This window comes from Chiloscyllium plagiosum, chromosome 15 (genome assembly GCF_004010195.1).
Source record: "Chiloscyllium plagiosum isolate BGI_BamShark_2017 chromosome 15, ASM401019v2, whole genome shotgun sequence".
NCBI classification, from domain to species: domain Eukaryota; kingdom Metazoa; phylum Chordata; class Chondrichthyes; order Orectolobiformes; family Hemiscylliidae; genus Chiloscyllium; species Chiloscyllium plagiosum.
Window position 1 is genome coordinate 78,799,279 of NC_057724.1, and position 23,479 is coordinate 78,822,757.

General features: G+C 42.9%; 1 protein-coding gene across 3 annotated transcripts in view; it reads right to left on the bottom strand.

Annotated features, from left to right (window-relative positions):
• The window catches only part of LOC122557440 (coagulation factor IX-like), a 50,417-nt gene that overhangs the window by 3,951 nt on the left and 22,987 nt on the right, over positions 1-23,479 (bottom strand). For 2 of the 3 annotated variants that reach the window (XM_043705195.1, XM_043705193.1), the window contains exons 2-7: positions 23,202-23,362; positions 21,362-21,386; positions 15,448-15,561; positions 10,566-10,700; positions 9,452-9,723; positions 655-775 (exon numbers count right to left, since the gene is read on the bottom strand). In XM_043705195.1, the coding sequence (XP_043561130.1) occupies positions 655-775; positions 9,452-9,723; positions 10,566-10,700; positions 15,448-15,561; positions 21,362-21,386; positions 23,202-23,291 (757 nt within the window). In that variant the 5' untranslated portion in view covers positions 23,292-23,362. Of the gene's footprint in view, positions 1-654; positions 776-838; positions 960-9,451; positions 9,724-10,565; positions 10,701-15,447; positions 15,562-21,361; positions 21,387-23,201; positions 23,363-23,479 lie in introns of all 3 variants that reach the window. The other variant, XM_043705194.1, reaches the window with a different exon arrangement.

Below are 23,479 nucleotides of genomic sequence, written 5' to 3' on the forward strand. Positions count from 1 at the left end.
ACACACGTATACACACACATTTACACATAGTCACAGTCACACAGTCACAGCCACACATGTAGACACAGTCACATGCACACATACAACACACAAAGACACAGTCACGCACACACACTTACACATGCATGCGCACGCACACACATACACCCACACACACACCCACCCATAAACACACACATTCCCTCCAACACACACATACACTCACGCATCTGCACACCCATGCACACACACGTATATATACAAACACACACACAGACATCGTCTCACACACACACAAACACATATACAGTTGTGCGGACACACACACATGCACACGTATTCACATACATTCACATGCACTGTCACACAACAAATACTCACATAGGCATACACAGACATACATAGTCACATGCACACATACTCACATTCACATACAGAGTCATGCACTCACACACAGACACGCACAGTCACATACATACAAACACACACACATTCACATACAGACACACACATTCACTCTCATACACAGATACAAACATGCATTCACACTCACACACTCATATACAGACACACACTCTTCCAAACAAAGTGCAGCTGCACAAAGGGGCTAGTGTTTTTTATAAGTTCTCCATGTGACAATAAACAAGGAATCAACCTGCTTCATATGATACTTACCAACAACAACCCGAAAGGTCACAGGGTAATAAAAACAGTGTGCGGCTGTAATCACCCATTTTTCAGTCAAGATGCTGCCACCACAGAACGCTTTCTGCTTGTTATCATCCAGTAACATGACCTTCAACAAAAAGCAGAGAAACGTCATCACTTGATCAGCTGGAACAAGATCAAAATTACTTACCAACAACAACCCGAAAGGTCACAGGGTAATAAAAACAGTGTGCGGCTGTAATCACCCATTTTTCAGTCAAGATGCTGCCACCACAGAACCCTTTCTGCTTGTTATCATCCAGTAACATGACCTTCAACAAAAAGCAGAGAAACCGTCATCACTTGATCAGCTGGAACAAGATCAAAATTGTTGGAAAAGCTCAGCAGGTCTGGAGTTAACACTTTGGGTCCAGTGACACTTCCTCAGAACTTTGTGAACGGGATTTGTTTCGATACAGATTCCCGGCGACAAGAACAAATTCCCCAATCGATGAAACACTGAGCTGTCTTGCTCTACAACAGCAAAATCCTGCCAACAGTGGAAATCTGAAACAAAAGCAGAGAACACTGAAAGTACACTGTCGATCAAGCAGTCACTGGGAAGCGGAGTTTGTGCTTCGTTAGAGATTTCCTGTTCTCTGCCTTCTACTGATAGAGCGACAAGTGCAGTACCTATCATTCCGAGTTCTCTACACACAGCAGGATAATGCAGGGCTCTGTAAGGAGAATATTCATTCTGCTAGTGATGTTCTGCTCAGTTAGTTCCAGCTGCGCCATCATAAATGGCTTTATTCAAACTCAATATATTTTGACCTGTGACACCACAAAACCTTTGAAGGAATTAGGGAAGGTTGAGAGCACAAAATACCTGAAGCTGATAAGACTTAGGAGCAGAAGGAGGCCATTCAGCCTATTAATTCTGCTCCATCATGCAACAAAATTGCGGCTGATCTGATAATCATCAACTCCACTTTCCTGCCTTTTCCCCTGCTTTATTCTCTGACTGATTCAAAATCTATCTATCTCAGCCTCGAATATACTTAGTGACCCAGTCTCAACAGTATCCTGCTACAAAGAATTCAACAGGACTACTACCCTCTGAGAGAAAAATATCCTCCTCACCTCTGTTTTAAATAAACAACTCCATACTCTAAGATCTACCGTGTTATGGTAGATAACACTGTTTTTTCAAAGTGTTTTGCTTTCATTTATCAAAACTGCTACATTGCACTTTATTAGTTCCAGAATAACTTCAATCACCTTGATGTCCAGTAGCTCCCACATACTACAGCAGCAACACATCACCCATCCTGCCATCACTACTGTACTTTACTTAATTAATCATAAGTTCTTTATACTTGAAGGGTGTCCTGCTTTTTTCACATTCTTCATAACTAATTTTTTTAATACTGGTTTCAACATTGCACTTAACAAGCTATTTTTGAGAAAAAGAGAGAAGAAAGACTTGAAACCTAAACATCTTTCTCTCCTTTAAAGTTTGAAATGCTCACTAGTCTGACTCACCAATCAGCCATATTTTCTGCACTTGCAGCACACTGAGGTCCATGACGTCTCTCTGACGCTGGTCTCCTTGCTGCTTGACCTCTTGGTCCACAGTTTTTAATCTTCTCCCATTCACGTCTCACTCAAAAGATACTGTAATGAGCTTTAGAAATAGACCTGGCCTTACTCACTTACCAGATAGTCACCAACTGACCAGCTTCTTCTGCAGCTGAGCAAGAATCAATTCCGAGAGCCCAAGGTGTTCAGGATAAAATTACCAAGCACCTCTTCCCCCTTCTCTGCATCACCTTCTGAAGCACTCAAACCTGACAACTGGACACTACATATGAATATTCAAGCGAGGAGCGACTCAGCACATTAAAGCTGGCTGCCAGGCAGTGAGCTCATGGCTGATCTGATTCTAACCCACAGTCTGTATTTGAATCTACTCCCGGTAAACTCCACCACTGACACTCAGTAACAATAGTGTGTATCATCTCCAAGACGCACTGCAGAAATTCACCAAGCCTCCTCAGACAGCACCTTCCAAACCCAAGGCCACATTTATCTAGAAGGATAAAGGCAGAAGATACATGGAAACACTAACACCTGCAAGTTCCCCTCCGAGCCACTCACCAACCAGACTTGGAAATATATCACCATTCCATCACTGTCGCTGGGTCAAAATCCTGGAATTCCCTCCCTAATGGCATCATGGAAGTGAGATGGTTCAAGAAGGCAGCTCACCCTCACCTTCTCAAGGGGTAACTAGGACTAGGCAATAAATGCTGGCCCAACTAGCAATGCTCATTGTTATGTTTGGCCAATCAGAAAATGACTCATTAATGCCTACTCCCTGTTTATTGTTTGTTAGTCAATCTTCTATCAATGCCAATACAGGCAGTGCCTGGATCATGAATGGGTTCCAGTTCTTAAATCCAGTTGTGAGTTGGTTTGTATGTAAGTCAAAACACACTATGATACAATATAAAACAGCCATTCGTAAGTATGAGAAAATATTCAAAGGTTGGATCTTGAAAATTAATACTAATGTGGGCTTTTGGTTATAAGTACACTCAGTTCTGCTATTACGCGTGTTTCTCCATTGCAAAGCGGCTTTAACATGATTGAAGAATTTACAGTTATTTGTAGAACGTGAACTTTCCTTACCTGTATTGGCTATAATGCCATTCCAGTCCCATTAGTCTAAATGGGGAGGCTATTAGATGATTTTCTTATAACACAAGATCACCATGGGAACGGAACTATAGCGTTATAGCAGAACTGAATTTTTGAGCATTCAAATCAGATATCTGTAATTTGAGGACTGCTTTCATGTTAATCCCAACTTTATGAGAATTTACTTTCTGCAATAACCATTGACTTGGCACCTTCTAGAAATCTAAATACAACGCATCACTGGTTCCCCTTTAACCACAGCACGTGTTATTCTTCAAACAAGTCCAACAAATTGCTTAAAAAATTATTTCCTTTCACAAAACCATGTTGACTCTGCCTGATTGCCTTGAACATACCTACAGGCGCTGCTGAAGCATCATAGAATACAGCGGAACAGACATTTCAGCCCTTGATGTTGCGCCAATCTTTAAACTAATCTAAGCTCATCTCCCTACACTATCCCATCATCACCCACGTGCTTGTCCAAGGATTGTTTAAATGCCACTAATGTGGCTGAGTTAACTACATTGGCAGGCAGGGCATTCCACGCCCTTACCACTCTCTGAGTAAAGACCTGCCTCTGACATCTGTCTTAAATCTATCCCCCCTCAATTTGTAGCCATGCCCTTTCATACAAGCTGATGTCATCATTCTAGGAAAAAGTCTTTCACTGTCTACCCTATCTAATCCTCTGATCATCTTATATGACATTATCAAATCCCCTCTTAGCCTTCTTCTTTCCAGTGAGAACAGACCCAAGTCTCTCAGCCTTTCTTCATGACACCTTCCCTCCAGAGCAGGCAACATCCTGGTAAATCTCCGCTGCACCTTTTCCAAAACTTCCACATCCTTCCTGTAACGGGGCGACCAGAACTGTACACAATATTCCAAGTGTGGCCGCACCAGTGTTTCGTGCAGTTGCAGCATGACATTACGGCTCCAGAACTCAATCCGTCTACCAATGAAACCTAACACACCGTATGCCTTTTTAACAGCACTATCAACTTGGGTAGCAACTTTCAGGGATCTATGTACATGGACTCCAAGATCACTCTGCACATCCACACTACCAAGAATCTTTCCATTGACCCAGTACTCTGCCTTCCTGTTATTCTTCCCAAAGTGAATCACCTCACATTTAGCTGCATTGAACTCCACTTGCCACCTCTCAGCCCAATTCTGCAGTTTATCCAAGTCCTGCAACGTGTAACATTCTTCCACACTGTCCACGACTCCACCGACTTTAGTGTCGTCCGCAAATTTACTAATCCATCCACCTATGCGTGCATCTAAGTCATTTATAAAAATGACAAACAGCAGTGGTCCCAAAATAGATCCTTGTGGCACACCACAGACTCCAGGCTGAATATTTTCCATCAACCACCACTCGCTGCCTTCTTCCAGAAAGCCAGTTTCTAATCCAAACTGTTAAATCACCCTCAATCCCATGCCTCTGCATTTTCTCCAACAGCCTACCACGTGGAACCTTATCAAAGGCTTTACTGAAGTCCATGTATACCACGTCAACTGCCCTACCCCCATCTGTATGCTTGGTCACCTTCTCAAAAAACACAATGAGGTTTGTGAGACACACCTACCCTTGATGAAACCATGCTGACTATCTCAAAACAAATTGTTACTTGCTAAATGATTATAAATCTTATCTCTTAAAATCCTTTCCAAAACTTTTCCTACAACAGAGGTAAGGCTCACTGGTCTATAATTACCTGGGTCATCTCTACTGCCCTTCTTGAACAAGGACACAACATTTGCAATCCTCCAGTCCTCTGGTACTAAACCTGTAGACAATGATGATTCAAATATCAATGGCAAAGGTTCTGTCATCTCCTCCCTAACCTCCCAGAGAATCCTCGGATAAATCCTATCCAGCCCAGGGGACTTGTCTACTTTCACATCTTCTAGAATTGATAACACCTCCTCCGTATTAAGCTCGATCTTTTCAAGTCCAATAGCCCGAATCTCAGTCTTCTCCTCTACAATATTCTCATTTTCCTGAGTGAAAACCGACGAGAAATGTTCGTTTAGCACCTCTCTGATCTCCACAGGGTCCACACTCAACTTCCCACTTCTGTCTTTGATTGGCCCTATTCCTACCCTAGTCATCCTTTTATTCCTCACATGCCTATAGAAAGCTTTAGGGTTCTCCTTTATTCTGTTTGCTAAAGACTGCTCATGTCCCCTCCTTGCTCTTCTTAACTTTCTCTTTAAATCCTTCCTAGCTAATCTGTAACTCTCCATCGCCTCATCTGAACCATTTTGCCTCATCAACACATAAGCCTTCCTCTTCTGCTTAACAAAAGATACAATTTCTTTTGTAAACCACAGTTCCCTTACCGTATCACTTCCTCCCTGCCTGACAGGGACATACCTATCAAGGACACACAATATCTGTTCCATAAACTAGTTCCACATTTCCTTTGTCCCCATCCCCTGCATTTTGCTGCCCCATTCTATGCATCCTAATTCTTGCCTAATCGCATTATAATTGCCCTTGCCTCATTAATAACTCTTGCCCTGTGGCATGTACCTATCCCTTTCCATCACTAAACTAAACGTAACTGAATCATGATCACTCTCTCCAAAGTGCTCACCGACCACTAAATCAAACACCTGGCCTGGTTCATTACCAAGCACCAGATCCAGTGTGGCCTCCCCTCTTCTGAGCCCTTTTAGTTGAGTACAGAATCTCACAAAAACATCTTTAACAACAGCTCCCAACATTCAGAAGGACTCAATACCTGTACACAAATTAAAATGCTGCAGGAATTCCGCAACATAAATAGAACATTTTGGAAGTACACAAATTCCATGGAGATGGAAATAGAGTTGGCAACCCGATATTTCCTGGATGTGCTCAGGATTAGGATGAGGTGTTAAAGAACCACGGGATGGTTATTATGTGCAAGCACTTGGCTCACCTTGGCTTTTTTTTTAAGTTGATTCACAGAGACACGGGCACTGCCCAGAATTTCCCTATCAATGGTTTAAAGTTCATCATTTGATTCTAACTCCCAATTGTTTTATTGAATTCAAATTCCTCCATCAACTGCAATGAGATTCTGTACTCAACTTCCCCTGACCCATTATCTGAGTCTCTGGATGAAAGGGCTAGCCACAAAATCACTTGACTATCACCTCGTCCTGACCTGGCTCCATTAGACAGTGCCAATTAGATTAGATTACATTACATTACAGTGTGGAAACAGGCCCTTCAGCCCAACAAGTCCACACCGACCCGCCGAAGCGAAACCCACCCATACCCCTACATTTACCCCTTACCTAACACTACGGGCAGTTTAGCATGGCCAATTCACCTGACCCTGCACATCTTTGGACTGTGGGAGGAAACCGGAGCACCCGGAGGAAACCCACGCAGACACTGGGAGAATGTGCAAACTCCACACAGTCAGTCGCCTGAGGCGGGAATTGAACCCGGGTCTCAGGCGCTGTGAGGCAGCAGTGCTAACCACTGTGCCACAGTGCCAATCTCCTGCCTTGACCCACTATTCCCACACACAGGTGACAGTCTGCAGTCCAGAGTGAAACGCAGTGTGATCACACCACCAGGAATGTTCCCAGTTATGTGAATGGTGACTGGTGAACAATGATATCAATGGTTTAGCCAATTGATTGCTATTTCATCAGGAAGCTGGCATTTTACCAGCCTCAAAGCAATGTTGTGGTGCCTGGGAAATCTGCCAAAAACATCGAGGTGGCATTTCTGTGGATGACATCAGTTGGAGGGGCGGGGCTCAAGGGCGGATGAGCGGGAAGTGGAAGAGATGCGGTGGAGGGCATCGTCGACTACGTCTGGCTGGAAATTGTGGTCCTTGAAGAAGGACTGCCTCAGCTTCTGCCTGGGAACCCTCCAATCACAAGGGATGAACTCGGATTTCTCCAGTTTCCTCATTTCCCCTCCCCCCACCTTGTCTCAGTCAAATCCCTCGAACACAGCACCGCCTTCCTAACCTGCAATCATCTTCCTGACCTCTCCGCCCCCACCCCACTCCGGCCTATCACCCTCACCTTCACCTCCCTCCACCTATCGCATTTCCAAAGCCCCTCCCCCAAGTCCCTCCTCCCTACCTTTTATCTTAGCCTGCTGGACACACTTTCCTCATTCCTGAAGAAGGACTTATGCCCGAAACGTCGATTCTCCTGTTCCTTGGATGCTGCCTGACCTGCTACGCTTTTCCAGCAACACATTTTCAGCATTAAGTGTATAAGTCCTGTTAAGATTTCCTTTCCCAAAATGATGCATCTCACATTTATCTAGATTAAATTCCATCTGCAACTCCTCAGCCCATTGGCCCAACTGATCAAGATCCCATTGCTCTCTGAGATAACCTTCTTTTCTGTCCACTACACCTCCAATTTTGGTGTCATCTGAAAACTTACTAACTGTACCTCTTATGCTCGCATCCAAATCATTTATGTAAATGACAAAAAGTAGAGGACCCAGCACCGATCCTTGTGGCACTCCACTGGTCACAGGCCTCCAGTCTGAAAAACAACCCTCCACCATCACCCTCTGTCTTCTACCTTTGAGCCAGTTCTGTATCCAAATGGCTAGTTCTCCATGTATTCTGTGAGATCTAACCTTGCTAATCAGTCTCCCATGGAAACCTTGCTGAACGCCTTACTGAAGTCCATATAGATCACATCTACTGCTCTACCCTCATCAGTCCTCTTTGTTACTTCTTCAAAAAACTCAACCAATTAGTGAGACATGATTTCCCACGCACAAAGCCATGCTGACTATCCCAAATCAGTCCTTGCCTTTCCAAATACATGCAATTCTTGTCTTTCAGGATTCCCTCCAACAATCTCCACACCAATAATGTCAGGCTCACCGGTCTATAGTTCCCTGGCTTATCTTTACCGCCCTTCTTAAACAGTGGCACCACGTTAGCCAACCTCCAGTCATCCGACACCTCACCTGTGGCTATCGATGATACAAATATCTTAACAAGAGGCCCAGCAATCACTTTCCTAGCTTCCCTAGAGCACACCTAATCAGTTCCTGTGGATTTATCCACTTTAATGCATTTTAAGATATTCAGCATTTCCTCCTCTGTAATATGGACATTTTTCAGGATGGCACCATCTATTTCCCTCCATTCTATATCTTCCATGCCCTTCTCCACAGTAAACACTGATGCAAAATACTCGTTTATTATCTCCCCCAACTCCTACGGTTCCACACATACGCTGCCTTGCAGATCTTTGAGGGGCCCTATTCTCTCCCTAGTTACCCTTTTGTCCTTAATGTATTTATAAAATCCCTTTGGATTCTCCTTTACCCAATTTGCCAAAGCTATCTCATATCTCCTTTTTGCCCTCCTGATTTCCCTCTTAAGTATACTCATTGCTTTTATTCTCTTCTAAGGATTCACTCGATCTATCCTGTCTATACCTGACATATGCTTCCTTCTTTGGGATGGGATATCTGGTCGGCATGGATGGGTTGGACCGAAGGGTCTGTTTCCATGCTGTACATCTCTCTGACTCTATGACCCCCTGCTGATCCCTCTCCCATTTGAGAGCATTCTGCACCTTCTCTGAGACATCCTTGATCCTGGCACCAGGGAGGCCACCACATTATTGTGGGTCTGGAGTCACATGTAGGGCAGACCAGGTTAGGAGGGTTACACATGAAACATTAATTCTCCACCTCCTGATGCTGCCTGGCTTGCTGTATTCTTCCAGCCTCCTGTCTGTCTAATTTGGATTCCAGCATCTGCAGTTTTTTTTAAATCTCAGACCAGTTAAGGGCGGCAGTTTCTTTCCTTAAAGGACACTGGTGAACTGGATAAGTCTTATTCCACTTTCAATCCCAGATTTTTATTGAATTCAAATTCCCCCACCTGCCATGGCAGGATTTGAAACCAGATTCCAGGATTTTACCTGGGTGTCTGGATTAATCGTCTAACAATAACACCACTGCCTCCCCTAAAGGACTGCCGTCCTTCTGATCATAAGGTTCGAAGATGTTACTTAGGAGGGTGACGAAACATCTGGAAATGAACCTTCCAGCTCAGCGAGCAAACCTACATCCAGAATCATAAAGTATCTCTTTCTTTCAACATTGAGGCCCTACCTGCCAAGGACACTCTCCCCTGAGACATTCTTCACCACCAACGATCTTGGTAACATTATATTTCGCACGGTTAAGGTGGCTGTATTTAATGGCTGCTATGCTGTTATTGGTGTTGGAAGCATCCTCGCTGTTCATGCTGTGTGGAGTATCTGTTGTGTTGTACAGTGATCCATTGACTGGGACAGTGCTGTTCATTTCAGAATCCGGCATTGATTTGGTAGCAAGTGATCGGACGGCATAGATTGATGCAATTTTTCCACATGCATGTTCCACTGTCAAAAAAGTAAGAAAGAAATGAACAAATGCATGATGCCATTTTTTTTGTTAGTGTAACAGTGTCTGGACATAACATCATGGAATTATTATGGAGCAGAAAGAGGCCATTCAGTCTATCATGTCTGGACTAGTTCTATCCCCAGTGCCAATCTCCTGCCTCTCCCCAAATCCTTGCACGCCATTACTATCCTAATAACCATCCAACGTCCCTCTTGGATACCACAGCTGAACCTGCCTCTGTTACATTTCCAGGTCTCCCATCTGTTTTTCCTCAGTAAAAGCAAAATCACATAAAATCACCTACAACTGGGACTCAAACAGAACAAACTGGGTGCCTTCCTGTACCATGTAGGGGTTGGGAACACATTGGGGAAACACCCTGAGGTGACTCTGTGTCACATACCTGGCCACACTGTTCAAGCCAACAGAGAGATTTCACTGAAAAGGTTTTCGAAGGGATATTGATAGGTTCAGAGAATGAGACCAAAAAATAAGTCAGCAAACAGGTTGCAGATACTCCCTAATCAATCAGCTCGGAGATGCAATTTATGAATCATGAAATCATGAAAAATTAATATACAGATTTTCCAAATCATTAGGAAATGAAAAGGAACGTTGGTTTTTCTTTGCATGGGGAGCGGAATATGAAAGTTGGGATGTTTTGATATCATTTTACAGAGTATTGGTGAGACCACCTTTATATGAAGAAGGAATATAACCGAAAACGGGCAAGGGAAGGTAACGTGACCCTACATGGAGTGTAGGGCAGAATGGCCTGTGTCTGTGCTATCACCTCAAGGTAACTATTGAGAAAAGGATGTGATACTCCAGCTGTTACCTGCAGGAATACAGGAATGTTGATCGGTGTGGAGTTTGTAGGTTGCAGCACATGTACACCTCACTCCCCTTACTGGGTCTGCTTTGCAGAAATGATGACATTTTCCATTATCCAAACTGCACAATTTTATCGGTTCTGCAGGAGTACAAAACAATTTTTACAGTCCGTTTTGGATAACTGCAAACCATAATAACTAAATTTACCAAACAACTCCCAAATAAAAACATTACCAACAAAATTCCAAATGCATGAACGAATGTAAATGAATATGGATTAACAATGATACTAGGAATACAAAGGTCAATTTCACTTTAAATAGTTGATATAATGAAGATATTTACCGATAAGTACCTACATTACTCCCTGCATAAATGTGGAATCTCACTGTTTTTCCAACTCTCCCTCTGATAAAGAGAATCATTCATTTCCCATCCAATTGATTGGGCTCTTGAGTCTCATTCACTGGCATCTGTGTTGTATTTGAGGTTCCCCCATATGTCTATCAGTCAGAGTTCTTGTGGTACAGTAATAATGTCCCTACCTTTAAACTAGGATCCCTGGTTTCAAGTCCCACCTGCTCCAAAGTTGTGTCAAAATGACCCTGACCAGGTTGATTAGGAAAATATTGACAGTTAAAACTGACAAGACGCACAACTATAGAGCCCCCTGCATTCAGATTGCACAAGTTCCAATGGTACAGATTTCCAGAGGTTATCCAGAATGGATAGAGAATTGGCTGGTTGGCTAAATCAGAGAGTATGTGTAAATGGGTCTTAGGTCAGATGTCAAAAAGTGTGGCTCTGGAAAAGCAGGAGCATCCTGAGGAGCAGGAGAATCGCGTTTCAGGCATAAGCCCTTTATCAGAAATGTGGGGGGTGGGAATGGAGCTGAGGAATGGATAGGAGGATGGAGGTGGGAGGGGTGGAAGGTAGCTGGGAAGACGATAGGTAGATGTAAGTTGGGGGTGATAGTGATAGCTTGGAGGGGAGGGTGGAGCGGATAGATGGAAGGAAGATGGAGGGGTAGGACAGTCCATGAGTTGGGCGGTTATATCTGGGATGAAGTGGAGGGAGGGGAAATAAAGAAACTGGTGAAGTCGACATTGATGCCATGTAGTTGGTCAGATGTGATGAGTAGAATTCCGCTGGGATAAGAATGGTTTACAATTTCCACCAATGACTTTGATGCAGGGAGTAAATTTGTGACAGCTAAATTCACAGGCAACACCAAAATTGGTAAGAAATTATATTTCCTCCAATAACTTACATCATCTGTTTCTGATTGTGATGAGGAAAGTGAATGTACTATCACCAAGTTCGTGGATGATACAAAAATAAGTGGAAAGGCAAGTGGTGAAAATGACACAAAGAATTTGCAGAGGGACAAATGACCATAGTTCTATTAATTTTAGAATAGGTTTGGAGAGGGACAAAACTGGTCCACGGGTTCAGGTTCTAAATTGGGACAAGGCAAGTTTTAATGGACAAGAGCTAGCAGGGATTGATTGGAGTTGTTCATTCACAGGCAAAGGGACCTCTTGCAAGTGGGAGGCCTTTAAAAATGAGATAGCTAGAGTTCAAGGTCTCTATGTTCCTAATGGGTTGGGACAAGGTTGGCAAGAATAGGGAACTCTGGATGACAAGAGATATTGAGGCTCTGACCAGAAATAAAAGGAGATATGGCTCAGGTACAGGCAGCTGGGATCAAGGGAATTCCTGGAGATACAGAGGGAATACAGGAATTTACTGAAGAAGAAAATCAGGAAGGCCAAAAGAGGGTACAAGGTAGCATTGGCTGAGAAGATTAGGGCGAATCCAAAGTAGTTTTCTTTATGTATATTAAAGGAAAATAAATAACTAGAGAGAGAATAAAACCTCTCAAGGATCAATGTGGCCATGTATACGTAGAACCACAGGAGATAGGTGAGGTCCTCAATGAACATTTCTCCTCTGTGTTTACCATGGAGAAAGACATGGGAACTTGGGGAAGTTAGTGATCATATCTTAGAGACAACCCATATCACAATGGAGGTGGTGTTGGATGTATTAGAATGTCCTGACCAGATATATCCAAAAACACTTCAGGAGGCTTGAGAAAAAATTGCCAGGGCCCTGGCTGATATTTTTGCATCATCGTTAGCCACAGGTGAGGTCCCAAAGATTGGAGGGTAGTGAATGTTGTGCCCTTATTCAAGAAGGGCTGCAAAGAAAAACTTGGGAACTATAGACAGAAAACCCAGTAATCTGTTGGGTAAATTATTTGAGAAGATTCTGAGGATGATGAAGGCAGGGTGGTGGAGATAAGGCAGGAACAGGATACTGATTAAGGATGATCAGCCATGATCATATTGAATGGTTGTGCAGGCTTGAAGGGCAGAATGGCCTACTCCTGCACCTATTGTCTATTGTCATAGACGCAGTCTATATGGATTCCAGTAAGGCCTTTGATGAGGTTTCACATGATAGGCTACTCTGCAAGGTTAGATCACATGGAATCCAGTGGGAAAAGGGCAAATTGGATATATAATTGGTTTGATGGTAGGAGCAGAGGGTAATAGTCGAATGATGATTGTCCGGCTGGAGGCCTGTGACTAGTGGAGTGCCTCAGGGGTCGGTGCTGGGCCCAGTGCTGTTTGTCATCTATATCAATGATGTGGATGAGAATGACCACGGCATGATTAGTAAGTTTGCAGATGACGCTAAAATAAGTGGCATTGTAGACAGTGAGGAGGATTATCAAAAATTGCAGCAGGACCTTGATCAGCTGGGGAAGTGGGCCAAAAAATGGCAAAGTTTAATATAGGTAAGTCAAATCAAGGTGGGAGTGAATGGTGAATGGTAGGGCCTTAAGGAGTGTAGTGGAACCAGGGAGTGCAGGTACACGGTTCTTTGAAAGTGGAGTCCCAGGTAGACAGGGCAGTGAAGAAGGCTTTTGGCACACTGGCCTTCATCAGTATAAATTGAGTATAGATGTTGGGAAGTTATGTTACAGTTACACAGGACATTGGTGAAGCTCCACTTGGAGTATTGTGTTCGGTTTTGGTCACCTTGCTATAGGAAAGATGTTATTAAACTGGAAAGAGTGCAGAACAAATTTACAAGGATGTTGCCTGGACTCAAACGTCTGAATTATAGGGAGAGGTTGGACAAGCTAGGATGTTTTTCTTTTGAGCGTAGGAGACTGAGAGGGGATCCTATAGAGATGTATAATGTCATGAGACGCATGGATATGGTAAATGCAATCAGTCTTTTTCCCAGGGTTGGTGAATCGAGGACCAGAGGGCATCAGGTTAAGGTTAGAGGGGCAAGAATAAAGGGAACCTGAGGGGCAACTATTTTACACAGAGGGTGGTACGCATATGGAATGAGCTGCCAGTGGAAATGGTTGAGGCAGTACATAACATTTAAAAGGCATTTGGAGAAATACATTAACAGGAAAGGATTAGAAGGATATGGGCCAAGTGTAGGGAAATGGAGTTAGCGTGCATGGACATTTTGGTCGGCATGGACCAGTTTGGGCCAAAGGCCCTGTAGTACTCTATGACTCTATCGCTCCATATCACAGAGCTAATTCCTTTTTTTCTAAAAGATGTTCCTTGGCTCAAGGATGCTCTGTTCTTGATTTTTTTCAGAGGGGTAATAAACCGGGCAGGGCTCCAATCAGTCTGGCTTGGTACAGAGATGAAAAGTATTTTGAGAGGCCTTTTGTTTAAAGGTAAACAGATGAGACTTCAGGCCAAAGTGGTCATGTTTTAGAAGTGAACTGTATAATGAAAGGGGAGTGGTCAGCTCATTAGTTGGGCTGAGCAGTTTTAGTTCAGTCTGAACTGGGAAGTTCAACAGGGAGCTGTGTGGAAACTCGTTCTCTTTTCTGCCCTTCAACTTCAACCTGCGAGCATATGTTCCACTTACACTGGGTTTTAAAGAGAGTGTGCTTATTGGGACTGTTGTGTACATTCAGAACAGCATAATTAGGTCTAGGTAGATAGGTTGAGTTCTGTAGGGGTTCTTTATTCTGTTCTTTGTGTTTCATGGTGTAATTTTGTAAATAAATTTTTGTCTGTTTTAAAATCTAGTAGTCAACCTTGCTATCTTACTCGGGTAATGTTGACTGTACACTTACTGAAACAAATTTCAAAGTTATGGTCTGGGACTGCCTGCTTAAGAATGTTTTGAGTGACCTGGCCTAGTCCATAACTAAGCAAGTGGACAAAGAATTGGCAGAGTGAATTTAAGTGGGAAACTGTGAGGTTATGCATTTTAGTGGAAGAATAGAGGAGCAGGATATTATTTAAATGGAGAAAGACTGCAGAAAGCTACAGAATAAAGGGTGTGTGAGTTTTGATACATAAACCACAAAATGCTGATAACCAAGTTCAGTTGGTAATAGGGAAGGCAAATGGAGTGTGGGCCTTTATTTCAATGGGAATAGATTATGGAAACAGGGAGTTTGGGTTTAAACTGTACAATGCACTGGGCAGACCACAGCTGGAATACAGTGAACAATTTTGAGCCCTTTATCTAAGGAAAGATATCCTGGCATCGGAAACAGTGCAGAGCAGGTACACTAGGCTGAGGGGAGATGTTGAGTCGGTTCTGAGAGTGATTTAAATAAAAGAGAATTACCAGGTTTCTTGGATACTACATTTGATTGCTTTGATGTCAAAGGCAGTTTCAGTCCAATATAACTACTGTGTTCCCACATTATTGCCATAAAGTGTACACTTCAAAGTGCACTTCATTGGTTTTAATGTGTTTTGAGATATTCAGAGGCTGGGAATTTACTAGTGAAACACAAGTCATCCTTCACGTTCACCAGCATGGCCTACTGCACAGGAGTGGGCTGTGCTCACTCAGGATATGACCCTGCTTGCTTCCCTTACCGATTTCACAGTTCTTGCCTTGAAAGCCTGGTTGACACCAACAGACATAGGAATTGATACCATCCTTACACTCTGCTCCATTTTGGCAAGGATTAGAGTCACACTGATTTCCATCTGAAAATGAACCACAGTTACTTCATTACACAGTGTGACCTAATCCAGATCTCCAACTATAAGAACTCACAGTGTTCTTAACCTTGTGAAATATCATATGTAGAATTTAAGACCAAAAAACATTAACACTGATTCCAAATCCATTTAAACTCCCCATTTACTTGGATCATTACTATTTAACCCTAATGTGACTAAGGTTATGAATGATTTTACTGTAAATGATTGAGCTTTAGAAGAGTCTTAAAATACATTACCGGACTGCAGAGGTAGTCAGATAGCTCAGTTGGTTAGATGGGTGGTTGGAAGACAGAGTAAATGTCAACACCATGGGCTCAATTCCTGCACTAGCTAAGGTATCTCTTCTGAACCTCATCCTGTCCTTGAGGTGTGTTGAGCCTTGGGTTAAACCACCACCAGTGCTCCTCTCCTGCTCTCTGAAATAAGAGAGCAGCCCTATAGTCCAGTAAGACTCCAGCAACTTCACCCTTACCTTTTTATTATGCCAAGGTCAGGTCACCAAGAGAGTATCTTGTGATACTGAGCACAGCCTAACATCAGCGAGAAGACTGTGAGGACTGCAGATGCTGGAGATCAGAATTGACAGTGTGTTGCCGGAAAAGCACAGCAGGTCAGGCAGCATCTAAGGAGCAGGAGAGTCGATGTTTCAGGCACAAGTCCTTCATCATGAAGGGCTCCGGCCCTAAACGTCGATTTTCCTGGTCCTCGGATGCTGCCTGACCTGCTGTGCTTTTCCAGCACCACATTCTCAAAACAGCCTAACATCAGTGAACAGAGAGGGACTGGAGAAACTTGAGTTTAACAAAGATAAGGGGCTCACTGGAACAGGTAGAAAGTGATGCAGGAGATGTGGATTCAGGCATTCTCTTCAAACCGAACTCTAAAATGCGGACAAGAGATCACACTTCAAACTAGCAAAAGGAAAATGTAAAACAAATATCTCCTGGAATTTAGGAATTCTGGTAGCTTCCTCAGATGAAATCTTAATATATCTTAACATTCACATCAACATTGGCAAGGTTAATGTCAACACACATTTCCTTCTGTTGAGACATTTTGGCAATGAAGAGTTTGAAGGACTATTATTATAGGCTCATCCTGAGCAAGAAGAACAAGCACTATTGAAAGTCTTGTGAAAAAACTTGTATGAATATTTCTAAAATGCACTTCACTTGAATGTGAGCCCTGATGAACTGGTTAAATAAAACAAGGGATGAATGCGGATTTCTCCAGTTTCCTCATTTCCCCTCCCCCCACCTTGTCTCAGACCCAACCCTCAGACTCAGCACTGCCTTCTCGACCTACAATCTTCTTCCCGACCTCTCCACCCCCTCTCTGGCCTATCACCCTCACCTTAACCTCCTTCCACCTATCGCATTCCCAACGCCCCTCCCCCAAGTCCCTCCTCCCTACCTTTTACCTTAGCCTGCTTGGCACACTTTCCTCATTCCTGAAGAAGGGCTCATGCCCGAAACGTCGATTCTCCAGATTTGATGCTGCCTGACCTGCTGCGCTTTTCCAGCACCACATTTTTCAGCTCTGATAAATCCAGTTATTAAATTGTAGAACAATGTAGCCCATCATGCTTTTGCTGACGAACAGTCACCTAATTAGAACAGCATGATGGCTCAGTGGTTAGCACTGCTGCCTCACAGTATCAGAGACCTGGGTTTGATTCTAGCCTTGGGCGATGCTCGGTGTGGAGTTTGAACATTCTCCCCGTGTCTGCGCGGGTATACTCTGGGTGCTCTGGTTTCTTCCCACAGTCCAAAGATGTGCAGGTTCGGTGGATTAGCCATGAAAAATGCAAGGTTACAGGAATGGGGTGTGTCTGGGAGGGAAGCTTCAGATGGGTCCACATTCCTGATGAAGAGCATATGCCCGAAATGTTGACTCTCCTGCTCCTCGGATGCTGCCTGACCTGCTGTGCTTTATCTGCACCACATTTGTTTGACTGTTAATCCAGAGACCCAGGTAATATTCGGGGGGACCTGGGTTCAAATCCCACCACAGCAGTTGGTGGAATTTGTGTTCACTAAAAATCCGCAATTGAGAATCTAATGATGACCATGAATCAGAAAAACCCATCTGGGTCACTCATGTCCTTCAGGGAAGGAAACTGCCATCCTTACCTGGTCTGGCTGATAGGTGACTCCAGACCCACAGCAATGTGGTTCACTCTTAACTGCCCCCTGAGCAATTAGGGATGGACAACAGTTGCTTGTCTGGTCAGCGATGCCTTCGTCCCATGAATGAATTTTTTTTTAAACCCAGTTATCAGCCAAATGAACCTTCACTGCACTCCCTGTGTGGCGGCTATATCCTCTATTCGGTATGGAGACCAAAACTGCACACAATATTCCAGGTATGGTCTTACCAAGGCCCTGCAAACTGCAGCAAGACACCCTTACTTCGGAACTCAAATCCTCTTCCAATGATAGCCAACGTACCATCTGTCTTTCTCGTTACTTGCTGCACCTGTCTGTCTACTTTCATTGACACCCAGACCCCTTTTATCCCCATTTCCCAATAGGTCACCAGTTAAATGAAATGCTTCTTTTCTGATTTTCACACTGAAGAGTAGAACTTAATAACTAGCCACATTGTGCTATCTATGCCATTTGTTGGCCCTGTCACTTGTCTAACTCACCTGGAAACTTCCTTGCATTCTCCCCCCTCTCGCAATCCTGCTCAGTTTTGTGTCAGCAACAAACTTGTAAATGCTTCACTCAGTTCCCTCATCCGGTTATTTCAAGATCATGTATAGCTGGGTCCCATTGCAACACCCAGTACCCAGTGTCAGCCACATGCAAAAACACCCATTTCTTCCCACTCTGCTTTCTGTCTGTGAGCCAATTCTCAAACCATGCCAAAATATCATCCCCAATCCTTTGTGTTGTCATCCCATTAATGTTTTTAATGTTCTGTTATCGTATCTTTTATAATAGTTTCCAGTATTTTTCCTACTCCTGCTGTTTGGCTGATCGGTCTGGCATTCTCTGTTTTTCTTGGAGTGAAGCTACATTACAATTAATGAAAACTGCTTCGGAGTCAATAACATTTTGGAAGATGACCACCAATACATCCAATAGTTCCAGGGTCACTTCCTTTAGTAGCTGGGATGTAGATTCTGGATTAGTGGTGCTGGAAGAGCACAGCAGTTCAGGCAGCATCTGAGGAGCAGTAAAATCGACATTTCGGACAAAAGCCCTTCATCATGAATGGGATGTAGATTGTCAGGCTCTGGGGATTGAATTGAATTGAATTGAATTGATTGTCATGTGTACCGAGGCACAGTGAAAAGCTTTGTCTTGTGAACAATACAGGCAGATCAGAGTTAAATAGCGGAGATAAGTAAATAATAGGTAAACAGCAGTAAAACAAAAAACACAGGTACAGGCGAATGTTAAGAGTTTGTGAGTCCATTCAGTATTCTAACAACAGTAGGGTAGAAACTGTTTCAAAACCAGCTGGTGTGTGTGTTCAGGCTTCTGTACCTTCTCCCCGATGGTAGAGGTTGTAGAAAAACATTGCCAGAGTGGGATGGATCTTTGAGAATGCTGGCAGTCTTTCCTTGACAGCGGACCTGGCAGATGGATTCTACAGGTGGGAGGTTGGCCTTTGTGATTGTCCGGGCCGAGTTCACCACTCTCTGTAACTGTCTCCAATCTTGAATGGTACAGTTGACGTATCAGTTAGTGATACATCCAGACAGAATGCTCTTGATGGCACACCCACAAAGGTTGGCAGGGTATTCGCCATCACGCCAAATTTCCTCAGCTGCCTGAGAAAGAAGAGACGTTGTTGGGCCTTTGTAACCATTGTCCACCTTTAACCACATCAATTTCCTCAGAACTGTTTTCTTCCTATACTGATAGCCTTCAGCTTGACTCCTCACTAGGCCCCTGGTTGCCTAACATTTCCGGGAGGTTACTCGTGTCCACTTTTGCGAAGTCAGAACCAAAGTATGTGTTCAATTATTCTGCAATTCCTTTGTTTCCCATTTTCCCCTCCACAGCTTCTTACTTTATCTTTATTAATCTTCCTCTCGTCACAAGTCCATTGAAGATTTTGCAGACAGTTTCTGCACTCACTGCAATCTTTATACGTTTACCCCCTTGATCAAAATAGCTTTCTTTTTTTTAGCATTTGCTGAACACTAAAATGCTGTCAGTCCTCAGGTTTGCTGCATTTTCTGGTAATTTTGTATGTTTCATCTTTGGATCTAATATTTTCTTTTGTCTGCCATGATTGAACCACCTTTCCTCACACATTTTTGTGCCAGACAGGAATGAATAATTGTTGTAAATTCACACACACATTCTTTAAATCAAAACCACTGCTTGTCCACTGCCAATCCATCATTGCCAATTTGTGCCTCATATCTTTGTACTTTACTTAGATTCAGGACTCTTTTTCCCCAAATTGCTTCAAATCTAGTTACAGAGCAATCTGTCATTGCAAACAGATCTACTTCATTTATTAAATCGTAGAATCACACAGATATACAGCACGGAAACAGGCCCCTTGGTCCAACTTGTCCGTGGTGACCAGATATCCTAAATTAATCTAGTCCCATTAGTCAGCATTTGGTCCATATCTCTCTAAGCTTTTCCTCTTCACATCCCCATCCAGATGACTTTTAATATTGTCTTTGTACCAGCCTCCAAACTCCGATGACCAGAGGTACTTGAAATCAGACAGCAGAGGCAGTAGCTGTGAAGGTTCATTGCTGGCTCAGACAGCAGTGTAGGATTCTTTCTCTGTTGATTCACTTCCTACCTGCTGGTCACTGCCTTTGTCTGCCTTCCTCCTTTTTTAAAAGAGCTGTAGTGCTGACATTTTTTCCCCAAAGTTCCAAAACAATGCAACAGCTTATAAAACAGTAATTACTGCTCCGAGAATGTGAGGAAATCACCTCCAACCCTGAAAATACCTCAAAAAAGGTGCAGCTCTTAACAGCCACAATTTTTTCCTGACCTCTATCTTAGATTGCCATACAACCATTCTCATTTATAATTTACTTCACAGATTTATTAACGTTTAAATGAAAGCTTTGATTTGGTTGAAGAAATAGTTTTAGGTAAACTTGCAACATTCCCAATTCAGGAAGACATTCAGGCCTAAATCTTATTTGTTTACCTGATTTTGCTTCAGAATGCCGTGTTGATGTGTAATTTCATGTATATCATTGCTCAGAACAGGAAAAAATTGACAATTGTTGAAGTTAGTTCCTTTTTCTGCTGGATGTTTATCTCTTTAGTTAATTAAAAGTTAACAGAGAAACAAAAAGAATAGGACCGTCAGAAGTCCATTCGGCCCTTCGAGCCTGCCCACTATTCACTGTGAACATGGCTGATCATCAAACTCAGTCCTGCTTTCACCCTTTGATCCCTTTAGCCACAAGAACTGTATATAATTCCTTCTTTGAAACAGTCAATGTTCTGGCCTCAGAGAGTTCCATAGGCTCACCACCATCTGGGTGAAGACATTTATCCTCATCTAAGTCCTAAATGGTCCACCCTGTATCCTTACTGTGACACCTGGTTCAGGACTCCCTGGTTATTGCCTTTCTGTGTTTACCCTGGCTGGTCCTCTTCGAATTTGATAGATTTCTATGAGATCACCCCCTTATTCCTCTGAAGTCTAATGAATATAGGCCTAACCGATCCAGTTTCCATATGTCCATCCTGTCATCCCAGGAATCAGTCTGGTTCATTTAAAGAGTTACATAGTTAAAGTTAAATACTAAACATTAAAAAGATTGTTAAAAATATCTTACCCAAGTAATTATTCCAAAATTCAGCCTGGAAAAGAAATTGAAAATTATATGGATACATATGTCACATGTATAAATAACTCAGATGCTGATATGCAGTTGTCAGAAATGATAATATTAAGTTTATGAACCAGAAACATTCCGCTGCATGTGAATTGTCCCATCATTTCCCAGGACAGACTGAAAATTTAACGTATCCTAAATACTTCACAAAGAAGTGACCAGGCAATGAGCAGAAGTTGTCAGCAAGATTCATTCCAGTATTATGAGAATTAATTAGATGAGCACTTGAAATGCTGTGGTGTATAAATTCTGGAAAATAGGATAAGAATAGGTTGATGCTTGGTGTCCAATCCAGACTTGATGAGCCAAAACAAATCGATGTGATGGAAGCATAATTAATAGTATAGGCTTGACAAGACTTTTGAGAACATAATTCTTTGAAAGTGGCATCACAGGTAGACAGGGTGGTTAAGAAAGTGTTTGGCATGCTTGCCTTCATTGCTCAGATCTTTGAATGTAGGAATTGGGACGCCATGTTGAGGTTGTACAGGATATTATTAAACTGGGACGGCACAGAAAAAGATTTTTTTTAGGTTATTGCATGGACTGGAAGGTTTGAGATATAAAAATACACTGGATAGGCTGGGATAGGCTGGTACTTCTTTCATTGGAGCAAAGGAGGCTGAGGTGTGACCTTATAGAGATTTATAAAATTATGCAGGGCACTGATAAGGTAAATAGCCTTTTCCTGAAGGCGGGGAGTTCAAAACAAGGGGACATATGTTTAAGGTGGAGAGGAGAAAGATTTAAAAAGGACATAAGGGGCAACGTTTTTACAAAGGGTGTGTGTGGAAGGTACTGTCAGAGGAAGTGTTACAGTTACAATATTTAAAAAACCTTTGGATAAGTACATGAACAGGAAAGGTTTGGAGGGATATGGGCCGAGTGCAGGCAGGTGGAGCTAGTTTAGTTTGGGAATATGGTCAGCCTGGGCTGGTTGAATGGAAGGGTCTGATTCCGTGCTGTATGACTCTATCACTGTATGACTATGACTCAGTATAAGGATGTAGCATTTAGGGAATGGTCTCAGAAGTGCACGGAAGGGCTGATGATGCAAGGGAAAGGTAGGCTTGAAGATTAGGGGCAATGGAGCTGATGGAGGTGTAGGGGCACAGTGAATGGGGGGGATTGGGATGCGTAGACACCCATGGATTGGAAGGAGAGGAGGATTACGTGTCTGTGACAAGGATAGAAATTGCAGGAAAAACCCAGCTGGTCTGGCAGCATCTGTAGAGAGAAGTCAGAGATAACGTTTCTGGTTGGTGACTCTTCCTCAAAACAATAGGTGGGGATAGAGCTCAAAGAGAGAGAGAGGGATCTCTGTGGGCTCGATCCCCACATCGTTTACTCCTTACTCCCTCCCCACACCCTCTCTTCTGCATATAAATCACCATTTTCTGAGCTACTATTGATTCTGAGGAAGCGTTACCAGACCCGAAACGTTAGCTCTGATTTCTCTCCACAGATACTGCCAGACCTGCTGAAGTTTTGCAGCAATTTCTGTTTTTGTTTCAGATTTACAGCATCCGCAGCTCTTTCAGTTTTTATTATGTATTTGAGAGTTGGAAGTTGGCTTGAGATCATCAAAGAAGTGAAACAGGAATGAAGATATTGAGAAAAACTCCTGCACCAATTCTCAACATTTATCTTAAACTCTGTTCCGATATATTCTATCACCATGAATGAATATTAGTGGAGTAATTTTAACAATAATATTTTAACACACAGGTTTTGCTTTGTATCATTTGTTACAATTCACTCATGGTTCTGTAAACATTACCGTGGATTCTTTGTTTTCAAATATTTCCCGTGCCTCTTCAAAAGAGCATCTTTCCTCAATGCACTCTCTTTCTAAGTTATCTGGTTTCATTTCTTCAAAAACGCTGTTGGCTCGTTTCTGCCTCTGCAAGACATTGTTGGCATTTTGGCTTTGGAGAAAAACTGAAAGGAATGAAAAGGACAATAGGAGGTTAAACTGAATATCAGAGAACATTTGGGGTATTGCGTCCATTTCCCAGCACCCTACCCAGGAAGGACGTTAAATTCCTGGAGTGTGTA